Raw genomic sequence first — 19163 nt, 5'->3', positions numbered from 1 at the left:
TACCAGGAAAATGAGCCTTGCATGAAGTATCATTTTATGCAGAAAGTTAATGGATTTTTCCCAGTCACTCAGACAAATTTAATGTGGTAATTACCTCTCAATTCACAAATGGGAATGACAGAGCAACTCAACGTGCAGACCCAGAAGGAGAAGTGGACATTCAATGCAGGGGTTTTTTTCCCAGGCTAATGAAGGAGATTGCATGTTGAATAAAGTGAAAAGAAACACTGTACAGTCAGGAAAAAACCAGAAGCTCCATCTCAGGCCATTCCAAATAACTGCTTTATTTTCCATGGAGCAACACCATGGCAGCCCCCACAGCAGCATCAACATCCTTCCCATAAACCACAGGGAATGGAAAAATCCTTTCCACTTCCTGCCTCAGCACCTCATTCCTGGCAAGGGCACTGCCACTGCCCAGGACCCTCCTGACCCCCACGCCCCTCAGGTGCTGCACAGGTAACATGGAGCAGAGGTTCTGCACGAGGCCGTGGCACAGAGCTCTGGTGACGTGGCCCAGGGACAGCTCCGAGGCAGCAATGTTGGTCACTGATGCCAACTGCTCAGGGGTGTGTCTCTCTCCAAAGATGGTTGGGTGGACTGAGAGGGTGCTGTGGGTTTGGGCCAAGGCTGCTTGGATTATCCGTGTATAGATGGCAGACTCCTGAACCTCAAATCCTGCAGATGGGAAGTACCAGGTTATAATCTGAAGGGGTCTGGTGCATCTTATCCACCTGTTTGGCAAAATATTGTGTATCTTCTTCCATGTCCCACATGTAACTCTTTTTCCAGGATTATGAACCACAGTTCTCCCACCCAGATGTATCTAGGATGTGTAATATTAAAAAACCTTTTCTGAAACTGCCTTTGCTGACCATACAGGTATTCCTCATTGCCTACACTGTGCTAAGTTACATAAAACAACATCAGGCACTAATGGCAGACATCAAATCCTCAAATCTGCCAACTTTTCCTTGTGAAAATCAACTTGCACAAAATAATTCTCTCCTGTCCTTGAAACCAAAGAAGACCTGGAGGCAAAGTGAGTGTAGAGTCCCAGCATGACTGTCCCAGCATATCCATGAGCTTCAGCAGGAAATTCCAGAGATCTGGGAAGCGTGGCCCTAGAGTTACATCCTTGTTCCCTATAGGGCACACACAGCTCTAGGCTTGTTCCTTTGCCTCAGCCTCCTTTTACCTTGATGATCAAGCTCAATTTTAGACTTCAGCTCTCCTTGAGAGGACTTACCCAGCTCCTGTGTCCACTGTGCCACCATGCCCACAAATGCTGCCAGCACGTTGCCTCCGTTCAGCGATGCTGCCACTGCCAGGTAGTCACCACTGAAGTAGGGAAAGTAAGTAATGGCTGAGGAAGGATCTGGTGTGTCTGGAGGCTGGAAACCCAGGGGCATGGAGATGGTCAGCTGAGCAGAGGTACTGATATTAAGAACTAGAACACAAAAGAAATGAAAAAAGGAAATAATCAGTGTTTTGCTAGGTCACCCTGGAGGAGGACAATGAGAAAACTAAATCAGATACAAAAATGACCATACCTGCATCAGTCCTCTCAGTCAGGCAGGAATAAACAGAGCACTGGAAATCTCCCAGAGCAATTCCTACTTTTGCTCCTTTGGGTATTCCATGCCATGCAGAGATTGTACTGCCTGCAATGCTTCCTGGGTCTCCCACCTCTGGAAGCAAGTGAACAGGAAAGCCGGATTTTTCCAGTCTGTAATCAGAACATTATTGGAGGAAAGCAGTATGGGAACTGTGGCATGACTACAAAGACCTCTTTGAGGTCACAAAGGAACTGGCCATACATTTGTGGCTGCTGGATTTATGAATGCTTTCACCTATTTAGAAAGCTCTGTCTTGAACAGGGGCAGCATTCCAGTCCGAAGGGATGGGTAAACTAGAATAGTGTAGAAGAATAAATAGTTTTCCTTTATATGCAATTTGAGTGCCTGAGATTACACAGTACATGTTCAGCAAGTTTAACCTACTGATGTCACATGGACAAGCAGTTCCAGGGTAAAGGGACAATCACAAAACCAGCAAAAAGTGCAGCTAAGTATCAAAGAACTTAAGCTGTCATGCAATTAGTGGTTCAAAACCAAATCACAAAAAGTTAAATCCAACAAACTCCTTATGCAATCAGCTGCAAGATACACTACAGTGCTACAGCAAAAACTCCACATTAGTAAAAGTTCAGTTGGCAAAATGCAGGTTTCTGTCATTCTTTCATACCTTGATGAGAAGATCTTTCACCTTGGAGTCCTGGCCTAACCTAAGCCCTGAATATATAAGGCCTTAGCACTCAGCCCTGAAAGAGCAAATCATTAAAATAAATGAGTAAATAAATAAACTGATTCCTTATAAGATTTCCTGTAGCTTAGTAAGTCTTAATATCATCACAAGTAAGTGTTAGTAGTTGTGAAGGAGCTCAGCTGAAGGAACTGGAGAGTGATAACTGTCTTTACCACGAGAGGGAACACTGTGGCTGCAGCATGTACTGTCTATTCCCACCCATCCCATCCCATCCCACCACAGAAAAGGAGGGAACAGTTTGGTATTCAAGGACTCCCTGAGGAGTCTCTCAGCTCTGCTGTTGGTAGGCACCAGATTTTATATCCTTTAAACAGATACACCCTACAAACCAGAGCAAACTCTCACAAGTTCATCAGTGCACGCCAGAATCAATCAGGAATAACTTTCAATCCTTTTCAGCTGCAGCACATTGACACTCAGGGCCCACAGAGGTGTTCACATTGCCTGACACAAGCAATGCACAGACCCCACTGAATGACCTCAGCACTTACATGTCAGTATTCCAGCTTTTGCTCCTGCAATTAAAATACCCCCAGCTGGCAGCGTTCTGGATGGACATGAGTGGCTTCTTCAGGCCACACAGCATGGCAGCCACGTAGTCCTGGATGGTGCCAGCTGCATCATACCCCCTCAGGAAATCTGGACTTTGAAACAAGACATTTTAAAAACAAAACCAGTGAGGGTTTTTTGCTTTAAGGCAGTGGGAGCAAGATTATTTCGATGGCTACAGGGAATTTCAAACGTGTGGTCCCATCTAAGAATTAAACTACCACCTCAGTGATCAACCTGCATTTTGTTGTTTTGGTTTGTTTTTTCAGATGGAATTTGTTTTCCAAGCTGCAGCAATACTTATCTCCTGATGGAAGATGGAGAAATAGCAGCTTTAAGGAATGAGCTGTTCTGGTTCAAAAGCACAGCATTGCAAAAGTTACCAGGAAAGCAGTAACTGTTTGCATGAAAAAAATGGCACTCAGTTGATCCTTGAGCATTTGAGAAAAATAGGTAAATTCCCACAGCTGGTCAGGGATCCACAAATGATATGAATGGAAATGTATCAAATGGTGAAACAAGCTCTAAAGTAAGATCACCCTATGTTCCATATATTTGCTGGACACATACTGGAAGAAAACAAGATTTAATAATTTTTTCCCCATTTATTGAACCGGAATTCCTTGCAGAGGGAGACACTGGCTCTTTGAGAAAGATGAAACTGAAGAGCAAATCTTGCTGATGCCAGGTCATAACTGAAAAATTATATCCTCTGCAAACATGCCAGAACAAAGCAGAGCACCTGTAACACCTCATGAGGATCTCAGTGTCCAAGGAAGGAAGGAACTCAATTAATTTAGAGGCTATTTGTTTTAGCATCTGGCAGCAACCAGACCAAGCAAGTCTGTGACTGTTTTAGGCATGTTTGTACTTTTCACAAGCAGAAGGACAGTGTTCAAACTGCATCAGCAGAGCTCCTCTGACCAGTACAATGGACTAGAATTAATTTATGATACTTTAAGGCTTATGTCACTACATGGTCAAAAGCTTTTCTTTTTATTAGAGATCTGTAGTAATTTTATGAGGTCAGGACTCTTGCATGCTCAGTTGCACATAGTTTGTATTAAATACTGCCAGTTTGAATATTCTTTGACTACTTAATTAAGATTGTGATTACAAAGCCACACAGCCCCTCAGCCTGCAGCAGCATCAACATGCTACAGGAGTGTCACATAAATTCAAGGGGAGAACCTGCCTGGCACAGCAGCCCTCTTGAGAACCAACATACCTCTTCTGTGAGTACCAGTAGATTGTGGCACATCCAAATCCTGTAGCCAAGCTGACATGGGACTGTGGCAGAGGGAGGGAGGACAGGAAGGAGGGGCTGCAGCGCCCGTCCTGCCACGTCACCAGGGGACTGACCTCCTGTGGCTCGAAGGCAGGGCCGGGCCCACCCTCTGCCCACCTGCAACCTGAAACACAGAGAGCCACAGGTCAGTCACCCCTGCCTGGCATTCCTCATCTCTGGACATGCCTGATCATTTGTTAAACATACTGGAAAAAGAGCAGAAACAGAGTCAGTAGAGATTGTAATCAAATGAATTAGTTACAGTTTTCAGCCCTAGATAACGTCATAATGCCAGTCATCCTTTGCCAAAATAGGGAATGGTATCCAAGGCCTTCCTCTTCTCTACACATTCCTAGTGACTAAAGGAGCAAGCAACTTGCACCTTGAGATATTAAGGATGCAACTTAAATAACAGGTGAGCCACAAAAAACCCAGCCCCAGTTCTGCAATGGCAGGGAAGGAGCTGATTTGGCAGCTCTCACATACAAACCTCAACTGGCATCTGCCACAGCACGACATGGAGAATGAACTGCCCAGGATGGATGGCACAGAGTTTCATCACCTTCTGAGCCAAACCAACAGGAAACCTGGATTTATAAGTATTAAGCAATGGGCTGCTAAGAACTACAGAGTAACCTTTCCCTGTGCTGTGCAACAAAGCTTCACCGAAGGCAGAATTCAGTTTTTAATTCAGTTTTACCAGTCCAGCATGTTCCTTTTGAATACAGAACACTCCAGTTTTGATGAAACCTTCACATTCTTTCACTGAAGAGGCTGGGCTCAAGCACTGGCACGTGATGTTTGCCAGCACACTCCATGGCACAGCTCTGGCCTCTCTCCCAGCCAATGCCTGGACACAATGCAGGGACAGGGCAGGACATTCACTGTCTCCAGCTGACTCTGAAACTGAGGCAAACTCTTGGGGTTTGGCCAGGGAGCAGAGTTTCAAGCTGTGCTGTGCCACTTGTCCTGCAGGTCAGAGAAGAGACCCACCCACCTGACTTGCATAAATATGACTAAAAATGTAATTCTTGGGCTGGATACAGGGACTGGAAGTTACACTCACACAGAGAACAGCAGCCAAGACAGGTGGGAAATGCCATGAGAAACATGCAAAGCAAAATTGAATTTTCTGCATCGTAACATTCTGAACAGGAATGTTAAAGAATTAACATTACCTTGATCACTTTTCCAAAACACAACCCCGTGCATTTGTCCTGAAATGCCAATGTGGCTGACTCGCTGAAGCTGCTGCTGAGGTAGAGCAGCAAGGCACTCATTCAGTGCTCTTATTATGCTCTGGACATTCTGCTCCATTCCCTGCAATCATAAAGCACATCCTGAGCATGCAGCCATTGGGATTCACTCAGAGGATTTATTACACAAGGCTGCTCTAGTCAGAAGTCCCCTCACATCTTCCCAAAGCCCCTCCCCAGTACACACTGTTGATTTTCATGATGTTGATATTTAATTTCTGGACAATTTATTCCTAGATTTACCCAGCAAACTGACCTACTTGTCAAATTGACCACACTGTGCCCCAGGAGAAGCTGCATTCCAGCTGTCACACTTCCTAAGATTCAGGTTACTTTGTGACAGACCAGTATCAAGATTACAAACAAAATATATAGTTTACAAATAAATGTGAGCTTTGTGCACATGTACTTTTGGCTGCAGGAATATGGCTGTGGGGAGGAGGGTTGGCCTGTTTGGTATCTTTGCTTAGAAATTACCTCTGGACTCACTACAATACTGGGCCCGAGGAATGTTAATGCACATTTTTATGATTGTGCTTCATCCTTTTTTCAGACTGACCAACACAATGGATGTAAAGATCTTTTACAGGAGTACATGTTCCTGGTTATTTCCACGGGGAGTTTCCACTTATGATTCCATCCCATATTAAAGTGCAAACTAAAATACCCTTCCAGTTGGCAAGTGGTTGCTGTTTCCTGACTGGGAGTGTCAAAGACAAGGTGGTGGTTCATGGTAGAGGAGTTTTAGATTGTCTTGTGCAACTTCCCAAAAACTGTGTCTCTCTCAAATCAAGCAGCTCTACTTGACTTCCTTGAAGAGTGATGAGGGAGTGTTTTAACTCTGGTTTCAGGTATCCAGAAACGTGCAGGAACCATGTGTCGATCTCAGCACAGAACCCTCCGGGAGAGCCACTGGAGTCAGCTGAGTGTGGCAAACCCCAAGCGCTGCAAGGCAGGGCGGGTGTCCTCAAACTGCCCTCGGTGCTCCCAGCCAGCCCTTACCTGCGGCCCGGCCTCCCGGCTGTCGGTGTGTGCCCGTGTGTCCCTCTGTGCCAGCGCCAGCGCCCGCTCTGTGCCCGTCACCAGCGCGGCCTTCACCGACGTGGTGCCCAGGTCTATGCCCAGCACACAGGAGGGCTCGGGCCCGCTGTCACCTTGCTCAGCACACCCGGCTGGGCCCACACCCACCATGCCGAGCCCCACACGGCTCCTTGTGCGTCTGAGGGCCGAGGGCACCGCGGTGAGGGCTGGCAGGGACGGGGCAGCGGCGCGGCCTGGACTGTGCCCTCAGCGCTGCCGGTGCCTCCCCTTCCACAAACCCGCCCCTTCCCAGCCCTGCCCCCGGGCACGCGCACCCCTAAATCACACTTTATGCCCCAAACCGGCCTGTCTGTCCAAAGTCAAACCCCGCAGCGCCCGGCCCGGCCCAGCCCAGCCCAGCCCAGCCCGCCCCGGCGCCGCTCACCGTCCCCCTCACCGCCGCCCCGCCACACCCAGCATGGCCGCGGAGGACGCGGGGCAGGGAGGCCACGGGCGAGCGCCTCGCTGAGCTCTGTAAAGGGCAGAGCCGCGACGGCGCCGGTGCGGAAGGAGGTGGGTGTTTGTTCCCCGCCGTGTCCCGGAGCACCGGGTACCCCGCTCGGCCGGGGCCGCCGAGGGGAAGGCGGCGGGACTACAAGTCCCAGCGTGCACCGCGGCGCGCGGCCAGCGGCGTGAGGCCGGCGGGGCCGCGGGGGCTGCCGAGACTTGTAGTCCCGCGCGTTGGGGCTGGGGGACCGGGACAGGACCAGCGCCGAGGTGAAGATGGGAGGGTGTCCCCGGGGAGCTCACGGGGGGACGGGGAGGTGGGTGCTCCCCTCGGGGCGCTGGGGGTCCCTCGGCCGGGCTGGGGAGGGAGCTCTTTGCCTTGGCTGCGGCCGAGGGATGGGCTGTGCCCCTCGGGACCCGCGGGCCCTCCGCAAAGCTTCTCCCGCTTTTCCTGCAGCTTCTCCACCATGAGGACGCGGCCCCCGCTCCCCGCTCTGCTGTGCCTCTCGCTCGTGCTGGTGGGGCCTGGCGGTGAGTGTTTGGTACCCCAGTTTGGGCCCACAGGGCTCCGCAGCAGCCGGAGGTGGGCGAGGGCGGCTCCAGTTATCCCATGGCACCGCTCCAGGGTACCTGTGCCACCCTCCCATCAGCTCGGCTCTCACTCCATCCCTTCGCTTGGTGTTGGTGCCACACCAAGGCGCCGTTTTGGGGGAGCACTCTCCTCATGCTCCAGAATCACCCTTGCAGGAGCAGGTTAAATACTGCCAGTAATAAATTCATCACCTCCTCTGCACTGAGATGACTTCTTAAGAAGTCTGTGTAATGTTTGGCAGCAGAGAAAAAGAAGCGTCCAGGCCAGTCTCTGCAAACTGTTTATGTGTCCGTTTCTGGTCTTATTTTTATAGAGCTCTTTGTTCTTTCTCTTGTATGTTGTGTCTTTTAAACATAGAACGAATAAAACAAACTTGGATTCCAGATGTCAAATTGTTGTCATCTGACCAGCTTAAGGTTTTGATACTGGTTGTATTGGCACTTGGAACCTTGGCTGCTCTTAAGGCACCATGTGGTGCAATGTAGCTGATGTAGCCCTTAATTCAGTATTTCAGAGCACTCTAATTAAGGTGCTTGAGATTCCTGAAGTGCTAAGTCTCTTGGACCTCTGGGTACCTGGTTTGAATTTGTGACCTAAGTAGCAATTTTAAAGTAAATTTTGGGCATTTATGACTCCCAGATTACAGGGAACCCATCAAGAACCAGGGTGGGTGTGCAGTACCTTATTGCCTTCTTTTGGCATGAACTTTTGCTGCACTTCAAGTATTTAAATTGCTTCCTTGCAACATATTCAAGTGATAGTTATTTACTTCTCCTTTTAAGTTGTTCAATCACCTTAACTTCAGTCACTGAACTGCCTTTGCTGTTTGTCAGGTGTACTCATGGGATTGATCTGTTACTGCAGGTACCAATTGACAAAATGTTTATGGCACAAAAGAAAATATGTTGTTTTTCTGATGGAGCTGTTCATGTTAATGGACATTTATGTGGGTCGTTTTTCTCCCCCAGATGGAGTCATTGTATTGTCTGTCCCTGAAGTGGTTTCTTTAGAAAGTGGAAGTTCAACAAACGTCACCATCTCTCTGAGGTAAAATCATGATTGCAGCTTTACTTTCCCTTTGGAACAGGGGCTGTCCTCCACAAATGAGTTTACAGTTCTTCTATTTCTAAAAATTGATGCTTCAGAGAAACTTGCATTTCCTAGAAGGATAAACCTCCTGGACAAATGCTCAGTGGAGTCCTCTAGGAAAGCTGTGCAGGACTGTGTTACTTGGAGAGGTGTTTGGTTTTTGGGTTTTTTTGTCTTACTGCTGTAATTTCTGTCCTTCATCACCCCAAGTACATTGCATTGTTTCTGACCCTCTTCACCAGCAAAGGGTTAACGACCACAAGGGTGGGATCCTTGTGGCCATTTCTTTGCTCTGCCACTTGTGTGGAGAAGAGGGAGGTAAAATGTGGCCATATAATGTCTTGTGCCCTCTCTAGTTCAGATAAAAGAACCAATGCCTTTGGTGCTGTTATTCCTCCAAGAACTAGGGAGGTGCTGCTGTGTTTGGGCTGCTGAGGATTTAGGAGATGCTCCCCCACAGCCCTGAAGCAATCTCTGAACTCGGGCACCAGCCTAACTTGGGTTTTCTGCCTTCACAGGGCTCCATTAAATGAGACACTGGTGATAACTCTTAATATTACACACTCCTCAAAGAACAGCACCATCGTTGAACTGCCTGATGAAGTAAGTGACAGAACAGACTTGTGACCTTAAGCAAAGGCTTCTGCTGGTGTGGTGCAACTCCTCTTTCCTCCCTCCACTTTGCCTTGCAGGTACAGTTCCCTGCAGGTCACACTAAGGCAGATTTCCAAGCGAAAGCAGATGATGTTGGACAAGTAACAGTTTATCTTTATGCCACTAATTCCAACTCAACTGGGTGAGAAACGTTTTTAGTTCCATTTACTTTCCTATAGCTTCCTAAACTTTGGGGTAACTATTCCCTCCTTGTAGTTAAGTGGGATGTAGTTGAGAAGGTGTGGTAACCTCCAGCAAACCCCAAGGTATTTTGATAAATAAAAGGAGTGAAAGCAGAGTTGATAGTCTTGGTATCTGAGATTCAATTACTAGATGACTGAGTTCTCATGGCTCCTTAGTCTGGTTCTAATAACCCCTCCTGAAAGTATGAAAACTACATGTCAGCTCTTCTGGTCTAGGAAGCATCTGGTTATCAATGTCCAAGAGGATACTGATCTTACTGTGCAGGATTTGCTCTGGAGTTCTCATAGCCTGGTGCACCCACATCCCTACCACGGGATCCAGGTGCTTTGCTTTCTGGTTGGGGAGCCCTCTTCTCACAGATGCCAGTTCTCCCTCGCAGGAGGAGGCAGCAGGATGGAGAAAGCTGGATTGTAGCTGCTTGTTGCTCAGATGCTACTGAGCAACAAGATACTCCTGCTTTACTTCCTTGTTTTGTTTCTGCTTTTCAGACTCAAAGCAAATGCTGAGGTGAGCACGTGAAATGCTCACAGGACGTGCAGATCATGGGGCTTTGCTGGCAGAGCGTGCAAAGTGCAGCTCTGCTCTTGCCTAACAGACCTTGTGCTAAGAGAGTGGAAGCTACAGGCCAGAGATGACTTTTTTGAATGTTCCTGTGGTAAAAGAATGGAAAGGAAAGAGTCAGGCAAGAAGGAAAGGGGGTTGGAGTGGGAGATGTCCCAGACATAACAAAGACACTGAGAAAAGGGGAGCAAATGAACTGAATCCTCATTGTCTTCTCTCAACACCTGGACTCTATTTCCCCTCTCAAAGAGGAACAAAACAAAATCTCCTGGGAAAAGTGTGAACAGATGAATTAACTAATTCTTTTTGCATTGACCATCAGAGCTAGGATTCAGTTCCAGGTGATTCACAGCATCATAGTGAGATATGCAGATGAGGTGATTGGCTGGATCTATTTCGTCGCCTGGTCCATCTCCTTTTATCCTCAACTCTTCGAGAACTGGCGACGGAAAAGGTAAAGACACTTAAGATGTGTTTGCAAGTCACGTCAGCACTTCTGCAAATCATGTGCATAGCTTCAGTTACACCCATCTTGGCTATTGTGAGTTATCCATGGAAAGATGGGGAAAAAACCAGGGCAAAGGTAGGGGCTGAGTAATTGCAGCCCCAGTGAGCTTTTATACATGCAGGTTAGGGGAAACTAAATGCATCCTGTAGACACCTGATCCTAAGGTGTGGCATCCAATACTGATTTGTGATAGAGGAGACTTCCCCATTGCCTTTGGGGTGGTGTTGCAAATCACTTCCTGAACCCATTGTGATCATCACTTTCAAAGGTTGCCAGCCTTGAGAGCTGTTTCTCAGGCACTTCCTTGTAGTGTTGTCCTTAGGCCAGTTCCCCTTAAACTAAGTGACTCTAAATGGACACATCATTATGTATGAAAACTGAAGCAGAGATGCACTAGTGCTTCAGGAATGGCTTTATCAGACAAGCTGAGCTCATGGAGGGGTCAAGTTAAACAGCAGGGACACAACCTGGGCAGTGAGAGCTGTGCTATTTCACCTTGTTTGCTGATGAATTCACATCATTGTGTTGTTACAATGACTGAGGCTTTTGCTTACACCAGAAATTGCCTATAAATCAGTACATTTTAGGGTCGAGTTGTCCCTGGAACTGCCTGTAATGTTCTGATGTGTGTTCCTTTTTTTTTCCTCCCCACTCTAGTGTTGTTGGACTAAGCTTTGACTTTCTAGCTTTAAACCTCACTGGCTTTATAGCATACAGTGTGTTTAATGTTGGGCTCTTCTGGATTCCTTTGATTAAGGTGAGCATGATTGTCTCTTAATACTTGCCAGAGGCTTGGTGACTACAGAAAGGAGTTAGGACATGTGGCTGACTTTGGTTTCTCTTACCTTTAGGAGGAATTCTTGGTCAGTTATCCCAGCGGGGTGAACCCTGTGGCGATCAATGATGTTTTCTTCAGTCTCCACGCAGTAGCTCTAACTCTCCTTACCATCATTCAGTGCTGCATCTACGAGGTGTGTCTGGGTACTGGGCTCACCTGCCGGCCCTGCCGGAGCTCCCTCTGCCGGGCACCTCACGGCTCCTTCCAAGGGCAGGCTGAAGTGCTGTGTGTTTCTGTTTCAGAGAGCGGGTCAGAAAGTATCCAAAGTTGTTGTTGGACTACTGGCACTTGCATGGATCTTCACCTTTACAACACTGTTTCTTGCTGCAGCTGAGGAGATGACTTGGCTCCAGTTCTTATTCTGCTTCTCCTACATTAAGTTAGCAGTCACACTGATAAAGTATTTTCCACAGGTAAATCTGCACTCTTCTGCTTTTATGCTATATTCTTAAGCCTGTGGTGTGTGCTCTTGAAAGTCTGACCATACTAAACCACCAGTGGTTATTTATTAAGGCTTTTTGTGACAAAACCAGTATAGGTGTACCTAAAGCTGCTTAAGTGTTCATCTCAAGTGCCTGTGCATGACACACTGACTGACTTCTTGTTGCACTCCCAGGCGTACATGAATTTCCGTCGGAAAAGCACTGAGGGGTGGAGTATTGGCAATGTATTACTGGACTTCACTGGTGGAAGCTTCAGCCTTCTCCAGATGTTTTTGCAGTCATACAACAATGGTAAGCCTGGAGCTGAGGTGCTGGGGCCTTTCTTCGTGGGATGAGAGACCCCACTACAAAGCTGCAGGTCATCTTGGGAGAATGCTTGTGCTGTGGTGTATAAGTTGCTCTTATACAAAGAATAAAGAATCTCTTCATACTCCCTCAAGATATAAAATGAAGTAGCTATTCTGAAGAAACCACAGGAAGAGTTATTAATTAGCTTTGCATAAGATGTGCACTACAGTCAGTCCTCAGGTGTGTCTAAGCAGTCCAGATAATAAACAAGAACTTCTCTAACATGCGTGGCATGACCTGGTAGTTTTGAGACAAGATTACACTTGAGGAGTTAGACTTAACTCTAATTTTGTGTTTGACAGATCAGTGGAAGTTAATCTTTGGAGATCCAACCAAGTTTGGCCTGGGTGTCTTCTCCATCATCTTTGATATTGTTTTTATGGTCCAGCACTACTGCCTTTACAGAAGACAAGGGTATGAACCTTGTGAATAACAAATACCACTTGTGGGGACAAAAACTTGGAACTGACCTCACCCCTACCCTGGCTGAGGGCTTTCAAGATTCCTGCTGGCAGTTACCAGGAACACTGATTCTGATCTCTGTCCATGATTTGATCCTCACTGGTGTGGGAAAAAACTGTTGCCTTGTCAACCACTGATTACCAGATGCCTTAAGGACAGCAAAGTCTCTGACCACCACTTGCACATGGAAGACTCGTGCCTGTTCCAGCTGCACAGACAGTTTAGTGTGAGCAGTCCAAGTTACACATGGCTGTTCTTTAATTAACAACAGGGAAGAGAAAGACCAGGATGGTTCTTTCTGATTGGAAGTGAAGCACAAAGAAGGGAGTTCTGTCTTCCAACAATCTGAGATCTTGTTTATGCAATCACTTCATATCTTAATGTAACGACTGAGGACTGTGGATCCAAGTGCTGCTGCTGACTGCTCAGACAGCTCCCAGTCCAGCACCACTTGGGTTGGCAGTTAACACAGTGGCACAGAACAATAATGAGCTTAGTAACAAATGCACAAGTACTACATTTTCAACTCTTTATTAAAAAAATTCTAAAGCAGAAACTGTGTTCTTATTTCACTGAAAGCTCTTTCAAATGTGCTAAGGCAAGTGCTCAGAGTGACTTGAATACTTCTAGTTGCTAATTTCATTTTGCTCAGTTCTACTGACATGCCTTTATTTCTAATGAGTGGAGGGTATAGACTGAAGATCTATCAAATGAGGGGGTCCTGTTAACAGTCCCAAGATTAAAGTTTAAGGATAAGCCTTTTTTCCTGGCCAACTTTCTAACTACACATGGTATTCTCAAGGTAGAGATCAAAGTCTAGAATTACTTGGAAGGTAAGTGTTAGACCTTTTAAAAGAACCAGAAGGGAATCCTTGCACTTGCATTTGAACAACAATTGAATGCTTGAAACCTAATGTTTTACCTGATGTCAGCTTAAGGAAAACCAGAGTCCCTGTTCTCCCCTGCAAGAGCCCAGGTCAGATTTGACAGCTCAGTAACACCACAACTCTCCACCAGTGAACCCAGACCTTGGTAACCTCAGTCCAGGCCTCAGCTGGAGGCATCCAAGTGATGTGGCACTTTTAAATGTAAGGAGAAACAGCTCAGGAAATCAAACTTCATTTTATTGTGTGTAAAATCAAGTGAAATAGCAGTACAAATAGCAGTGTATCCCTTATAGTAACAAAAATAACTTCAACTTGAAAGACTTAAAATTTACCAAATTCTTAAGTTACAAAATTCAAAAGCAGGATTGTAGTAATTCCATAGATATAAAATTGATAAAGAGGCATCTGCTGGTGTGTACAGAACAGTCTGAGATGCATCAATCAATGTCCATACATGGCACAGCAGTAATGTATTGAATAACTTAGTCTGCCACCTCCTCATGTTCTATTTACAACAGCTTACCTGAAGACTGCTTAAGGAAAGTATAGATATGTATAAATCAACTGAAGAGGATTAAAAACTCCAGTTTTGGGGTAATTGTGGAGCTGTAACAAACCACAGGATGCTGGATCATGAACTTAGTGTTGCAGCAAGAATCCTCAATCCTGTGGCATGTTGATTTAAACAACTTAGTATCTTACTAGAAGTTTAAATGTGGTCAAGAGGCACTTTTGCAAATTAATGGCATATTCATCTCTTGCATCCAATCAATCAGTGATTTAAGCAAAGTCTTCTAGAAGACAAACCAAAATCCACCCCTCCCATTTCAAGTCTGATAGAAGTGGAATGAAGAATTGAAAACTCTACACATATAAGCAGCTTTTTTGATAAGTTTAGCAACATTTTTCTTTCCTGCTCCATATTCCTGTAATTTAAACTGAGTTCACCTGACATTACAAATTACTAGGGAACAAGGAGAATTAAGGATTTGCTCTGCCAGAGAGGTTCAGCTGTAGTGTCCATGAAGTTGGAGTGTACTTCACAGGGATTACTCTACACTTGTGTTACTCAGTTGTTTCTTGTCTGAAGAGGCTGCTTTGTACAGAGAATCTTTGCAGGAAACAGCAATGCCCCAAACCCTTCAGCACACTCTCCAGCTCGCACACAGTGTGGGATTAGTGCAGTGCTCCTCCCCACAGCAGAGTGCAACTCAATCCTGGCATTTTAATGTGATGGATGGCAGAGGGGACAGGACAGCTCACTTCTAAAGGCTTAGGCACAGCAAATCCTCTGGTTTTTCACATCAGAAACCACATTTCCTCTTAAAATAGGAAGCTTTTGTGTTACAGAAAAATCCTGTCAAAGTTAAGGCTTTTCCAGTTGCTCTTAGGTAACTAGAGTTTGTCCTGTCCCAAAAGCCATGACAACAAAGTCTTGCCATGTACCTGCAAGGCAGACTTTAGTGAGCACTCTGCTGAGGGGAGGATTGTTTCACTACTGCCAGTTACACCAGAGGAACTTAAAATAAAAAAGTAGTGTTTACCACAGGTAGGAACGTGCACTCCTTCCAGACAACCTGTTCCAGTCTAGTGTTTGCTGCTTTCTTTGATACCAGTCTATCCATCTCCCTCCCTACCCCTTCCCCAGCTCCACGATGGATTAGGACATCATGGATTGCTGCACAGCCTTCTGCAGGGATTGCCTGGTCACCAGGAGCCGCACCACCTCCTCGTTCCTCTTCGTCAGCCTCTTCCTCGCCTGGTCGTGGGTCACCATGGTCATGTCCCAGCCATTCACCTGGGAAAAAGGAAACCAAAATGAGGCAGGTGCAGGGACTTGCTCCTGTAACTGTTCTATCAGAACCATGCAGTGGATTTGCTTATGCCACAGCTCAGTCTATTTATAAACCCCACAAATTGTCCTGTGATGTATCCAGAAGACTCTTTCCCCCAGCAGATGTTTGTCTGCAGCGTGCACCTGGTACTACATTAGTCCTGTCTCATCTTGGTGCTTACCTGCATGATCTTATCTCCAATCTGGAGTCCTGCAACTTCTGCTGGGCCTCCCTCTGTCACCCTTGTTACATAGATACCCTGGAAAAAAAGAAATGTTCATTTACTAAATATGGGAGCACTAAATACTCAAGGGCCATTCTACTACCATGCAAAAATACTTTGCAGTGTATTATGGGTTTCTAGTTAAAAAAGGCTTGTGAAATGCTGGAAAATAGAAAAGGTGGAGAGGTCATTTAAACAACCTCACTTTGCCAGTGATAATGGGGCAACAGAGTACCCTCAGCAGCAGCAATGTAAGAGCACAATGAGAGATGCTGAGCTGGATCTCTCAGCCTTTAGAGAAGGAGTTGCTACCAAAAAAGAGCATCTGACCTTGTCAGTCTTGTCTTCAGAGAAAGGATTCTGAGTAGGGTCTTGATCAATGCCACCCCCAATGCTGAATCCCAGAATCAAATTGTCACCTTGACGAAGCTTATGGATTTCAATTCTTTGCTGAAAAGGGAAGGAGGAAAAATAGCTGAGCATTGTGATGACTGGAAGAAATCTTGTGTGTTTCAGACACAAACACTTAAGACCCAGTTAGACTTTCACAGAGCAGGCTGCTCAGAGTTTGGTGCCCTTGGGCACTGTAAGCAGACAGCTCTAAGCCCCCTGGCAGCACAGAAATGTCCTGTGGCACTTGCTGTCTGTTCTGTCAGCCACACAGGGCCTTGGTGTTGACAGCAGCTGGCTCTGAACTGTCCTGCCACAGAGGAGCAGGACAGGAAGCCACTGCCTGCTCAGCCCAAGCATTCTCATGTCACTGCACAGCCAAGCATCTTGATTACTGAGCTCTCCAGGCACAGGAGGGAACACCACGAAAACCAGAGCAGGTCTCTTTAAACATGACTCATGCATTGATAGCCAGCAGTCACTTATGACCAACCTCATCTTGCGTGTTATCCACGTGCCTGGTGTTCCTGCTAGTCCTATCAGCAAAAATAACAACCTATTATTAGGATGGTTCTTTTTCTGGATAACTTATCCCCCCTTTGTAATCCAGGGGCAGGTTCCTTGCACAAGCATCTGACAAGCTTAATGCATTATGTCAGCATTGTCCAAATGCCAGCAATTCCTGAGTCAAGATGAAAAGCCATGGTCTTAACTGATACAATAACCTTCCAAAAGGTGGTTCAGCCTATCTAGAAGAAGATGCTCCTGCCCATTGCAGGGGTTGGATGAGACGACTTTTAAAGGTCCCCTCCAACCAAACCATTCTTGGCACGGCCAAGAATGGGAATGAGAATTGCCACGGGCCCTCTGTGGGATGCAGGCCGGGCACAGCAGGGCAGTGTCCGTGTCCGTGTCCGTGTCCGTGCCCGTGTCCGTGTCCGTGTCCGTGTCCGTAGGGCTGTCGCTCTCACACAGCCGGGGCTGTGCAGCCACACACCCAGCGCACAATGCCCCTGAACATCCCAGCCAGCGGAAGGCGCAGAGTCCCTCACTTGCACTGTGCGTTGATCAAAGCAATTACCTCACTTTAAAAGCTCTGCTTCCTAAACCCCACCCAGATAAGCAGGGGCTTATCTTGCCCCGGCCGAGGGCACCGCACCGGCCGCGGGGCTGCTGCGGGTCCGGCCCCGGGGAAAGCGCTTCCCACGGCCACTCGTTCCCGACTTTCTCAAGCAACACCCGCGCAGCCCCCGGGCCCGGGTCCGGGGTTTGTCCCTCGGGTGTCCCACCCGCTCGTGTCGCGGGGCCCGGCGGGCCCGGCCGAGCTGTGGCGGTGCCCGCGGCCGCTCCCGGGCCCGGCGGCGCCTCCACCCGCTGCCTGCACACAGGCCGGGGCTGTGGGGGATCCGCCCCGCCGTGTGACAGCCCGCAGGGTGTGGGGGCACCACCGCCACCTCTGTCCCTGTCCCCGGCCCCGCCGCAGCTCCCGGCGCGGCCCCGCCCGCCCCGGCCCCGTCCGCCACAGCAGTGCCGGGCTGTCCCGCTACAAACGCCACCCGTGCCCCAGCGGCCGCGTGTCCCCGCTCACCACCACGGCGGTGACGGGCTGGCCCGGCACAAACGCCATCTCTGTCCGTCTGTCCGTCTCTCTCAGTCTCTCTCAGTCGCTCTCCCCGCCCCGCCCGCCGGACGCGCCGCCGCTCCCGTCCCGTCGGCCCCGGCGCCAAGATGGCGGGCGGGCGGTGCCGGAGGCGCGGTAGGTCGGGATGGGTCGGGGTCGGTCATGGTGGGTCGGTGTAGGTCGGGCTGGGTCGCAGGGGTCGCGGCCGGGCCCGGCGGGCGGTGACGGGCCGTGTGTGCTGTCCCTGGCAGGGTGCGAGGCCTGAGGGAGTGGCGGTCCCGGAGCTGAGGCGGTCCCGGAGCTGAGGCGGTCCCGGAGCTGAAGCGGTCCTGGAACCGCGGCCGTGCCGGAGTTGAGGCGGTCCCGGAGTTGAGGCGGTCCCGGAGCTGAGGCGGTCCCGGAGCTGAGGCGGTCCCGGAGTTGAGGCCGTGCCGGAGCTGAGGCCGTGCCGGAGTTGAGGCGGTCCCGGAGCTGAGGCGGTCCCGGAGTTGAGGCGCTCCCGGAGCTGACGCCGTGCCGGAGCTGAGGCGCTCCCGGAGCTGAGGCGGTCCCGGAGCCGCGGCGGTCCCGGAGCTGAGGCCGTGCCGGAGCTGAGGCGGTCCCGGAGCTGAGGCGGTCCCGGAGCTGAGGCCGTGCCGGAGCTGAGGCGGTCCCGGAGCTGAGGCCGTGCCGGAGCTGAGGCGCTCCCGGAGCTGAGGCCGTGCCGGAGCCGAGGCGCTCCCGGAGCTGAGGCGCTCCCGGAGCCGCGGCGGTCCCGGAGCTGAGGCCGTGCCCGAGCTGAGGCGCTCCCGGAGCCGCGGCGGTCCCGGAGCTGAGGCCGTGCCCGAGCTGAGGCGCTCCCGGAGCCGCGGCGGTCCCGGCAGAGCCCCCCGCCGTGGATGAGAGGTGGTAGCGGGCGCGGGGCGCGGCCCGGGCGCCGCTGAGGGCCCGGCGGGCTCGTGCAGCGTGTCTGTGCTTCACCGCAGTGCCGGAGCCGCCGAGGAGCAGCCCCAGCCCCAGCCCCAGCCCCAGCCCCAGCCCGGCCCGCAGCCATGGCCGCCGCAGTGGTGGCCAAGCGCGAAGGGCCGCAGTTCATCAGCGAGGCGGCCGTGCGGGGCAACGCGGCCATCCTGGACTACTGCCGCACCTCCGTGTCCGCCCTGTCCGGCGCCACCGCCGGCATCCTCGGCCTCACCGGCCTGCACGGCTTCATCTTCTACCTGCTGGCCTCCGTCCTCCTCTCCGTGCTGCTCGTGCTGAAGGCCGGGCGCCGCTGGAACAAGTACTTCAAGTCGCGGCGGCCGCTCTTCACCGGCGGGCTCGTCGGGGGGCTCTTCACCTACGTGCTGTTCTGGACCTTCCTGTACGGGATGGTGCACGTGTACTGAGCCCGACGGCGCCGCACCCGGGCCAGCTCACCTCCCAAACGGCGCTCCCTGGCTCCTGTCGGTAACGCGTCTGTAAATTATGTCCAAGTACGAATTAATCAGTAGCACTGTTCTAATTAAACTGAATGTGAAGCACCACTCGGATGCCTCCTGTTAGTGTTTGTTTGCTGGGTAAGGACTGACTGCTGTCCCT

General features: G+C 49.6%; 4 protein-coding genes across 8 annotated transcripts; 2 read left to right on the top strand and 2 right to left on the bottom strand.

Moving 5' to 3' along the window:
- Positions 1-244: 244 nt before the first annotated feature.
- SHPK (sedoheptulokinase) lies at positions 245-7078 on the bottom strand. 4 transcript variants are annotated; one of them, XM_071575408.1, is made up of 7 exons: positions 6887-7078; positions 5344-5485; positions 4106-4289; positions 2820-2972; positions 1554-1729; positions 1250-1450; positions 245-678 (listed from the first exon to the last, which is right to left on the bottom strand). In XM_071575408.1, the coding sequence occupies exons 2-7, from the start codon at positions 5480-5482 to the stop codon at positions 284-286; spliced, it is 1248 nt and encodes a 415-aa protein (XP_071431509.1). In that variant the 5' UTR covers positions 5483-5485; positions 6887-7078; the 3' UTR covers positions 245-283. The 4 variants fall into 4 exon arrangements, with proteins under 4 accessions (XP_071431509.1, XP_071431510.1, XP_071431506.1 ...); XM_071575409.1 differs by having other exon boundaries at positions 6899-7078; XM_071575405.1 differs by lacking the exon at positions 6887-7078 and adding an exon at positions 6424-6847.
- On the top strand, positions 6924-13196 carry CTNS (cystinosin, lysosomal cystine transporter). 2 transcript variants are annotated; one of them, XM_071575410.1, is made up of 11 exons: positions 6924-7014; positions 7406-7479; positions 8509-8587; positions 9148-9232; positions 9322-9425; positions 10371-10502; positions 11214-11313; positions 11408-11527; positions 11637-11807; positions 12011-12128; positions 12488-13196. In XM_071575410.1, exons 2-11 carry the CDS (start codon positions 7416-7418, stop codon positions 12616-12618), a joined length of 1104 nt encoding a protein of 367 aa, XP_071431511.1. In that variant the 5' UTR covers positions 6924-7014; positions 7406-7415; the 3' UTR covers positions 12619-13196. The 2 variants fall into 2 exon arrangements, with proteins under 2 accessions (XP_071431511.1, XP_071431512.1); XM_071575411.1 differs by lacking the exon at positions 6924-7014 and adding an exon at positions 7147-7218.
- Positions 13197-13750: 554 nt separating this feature from the next.
- On the bottom strand, positions 13751-17775 carry TAX1BP3 (Tax1 binding protein 3). Its single transcript, XM_071575412.1, has 4 exons — positions 17571-17775; positions 15923-16042; positions 15551-15628; positions 13751-15332 (listed from the first exon to the last, which is right to left on the bottom strand). The coding sequence occupies exons 1-4, from the start codon at positions 17607-17609 to the stop codon at positions 15195-15197; spliced, it is 375 nt and encodes a 124-aa protein (XP_071431513.1). The 5' UTR covers positions 17610-17775; the 3' UTR covers positions 13751-15194.
- Positions 17646-19108, top strand: EMC6 (ER membrane protein complex subunit 6). Its single transcript, XM_071575413.1, has 2 exons — positions 17646-17738; positions 17855-19108. Exon 2 carries the CDS (start codon positions 18635-18637, stop codon positions 18968-18970), a length of 336 nt encoding a protein of 111 aa, XP_071431514.1. The 5' UTR covers positions 17646-17738; positions 17855-18634; the 3' UTR covers positions 18971-19108.
- The last annotated feature ends 55 nt before the right edge of the window (positions 19109-19163 follow it).

The sequence above is a fragment of the Pithys albifrons genome, chromosome 21 (genome assembly GCF_047495875.1).
Source record: "Pithys albifrons albifrons isolate INPA30051 chromosome 21, PitAlb_v1, whole genome shotgun sequence".
Taxonomy (NCBI): Eukaryota; Metazoa; Chordata; class Aves; order Passeriformes; family Thamnophilidae; genus Pithys; species Pithys albifrons.
Note: the sequence above shows the minus strand (reverse complement) of the source record. Positions and strands in the feature narration are given on the sequence as shown.

What these genes read in the sequence shown, in the direction of transcription:
- SHPK (XM_071575405.1), bottom strand. Translation starts at nt 6,612, where the DNA reads ATGGTGGGTGTGGGCCCAGCCGGGTGTGCTGAGCAAGGTGACAGCGGG. An exon ending in GCCGGGAGGCCGGGCCGCAG is followed by an intron (nt 5,486 to 6,423) that starts GTAAGGGCTGGC and finishes TTATGATTGCAG; the next exon opens with GGAATGGAGCAGAATGTCCA. An exon ending in GTTTTGGAAAAGTGATCAAG is followed by an intron (nt 4,290 to 5,343) that starts GTAATGTTAATT and finishes TCTGTGTTTCAG; the next exon opens with GTTGCAGGTGGGCAGAGGGT.
- TAX1BP3 (XM_071575412.1), bottom strand. Translation starts at nt 17,609, where the DNA reads ATGGCGTTTGTGCCGGGCCAGCCCGTCACCGCCGTGGTG. An exon ending in AGCCCGTCACCGCCGTGGTG is followed by an intron (nt 16,043 to 17,570) that starts GTGAGCGGGGAC and finishes TTCCCTTTTCAG; the next exon opens with CAAAGAATTGAAATCCATAA. An exon ending in CTGAAGACAAGACTGACAAG is followed by an intron (nt 15,629 to 15,922) that starts GTCAGATGCTCT and finishes CTTTTTTTCCAG; the next exon opens with GGTATCTATGTAACAAGGGT.
- EMC6 (XM_071575413.1), top strand. Translation starts at nt 18,635, where the DNA reads ATGGCCGCCGCAGTGGTGGCCAAGCGCGAAGGGCCGCAGTTCATCAGC.
- CTNS (XM_071575410.1), top strand. Translation starts at nt 7,416, where the DNA reads ATGAGGACGCGGCCCCCGCTCCCCGCTCTGCTGTGCCTCTCGCTCGTG. An exon ending in CGTGCTGGTGGGGCCTGGCG is followed by an intron (nt 7,480 to 8,508) that starts GTGAGTGTTTGG and finishes TTTCTCCCCCAG; the next exon opens with ATGGAGTCATTGTATTGTCT. An exon ending in AACGTCACCATCTCTCTGAG is followed by an intron (nt 8,588 to 9,147) that starts GTAAAATCATGA and finishes CTGCCTTCACAG; the next exon opens with GGCTCCATTAAATGAGACAC.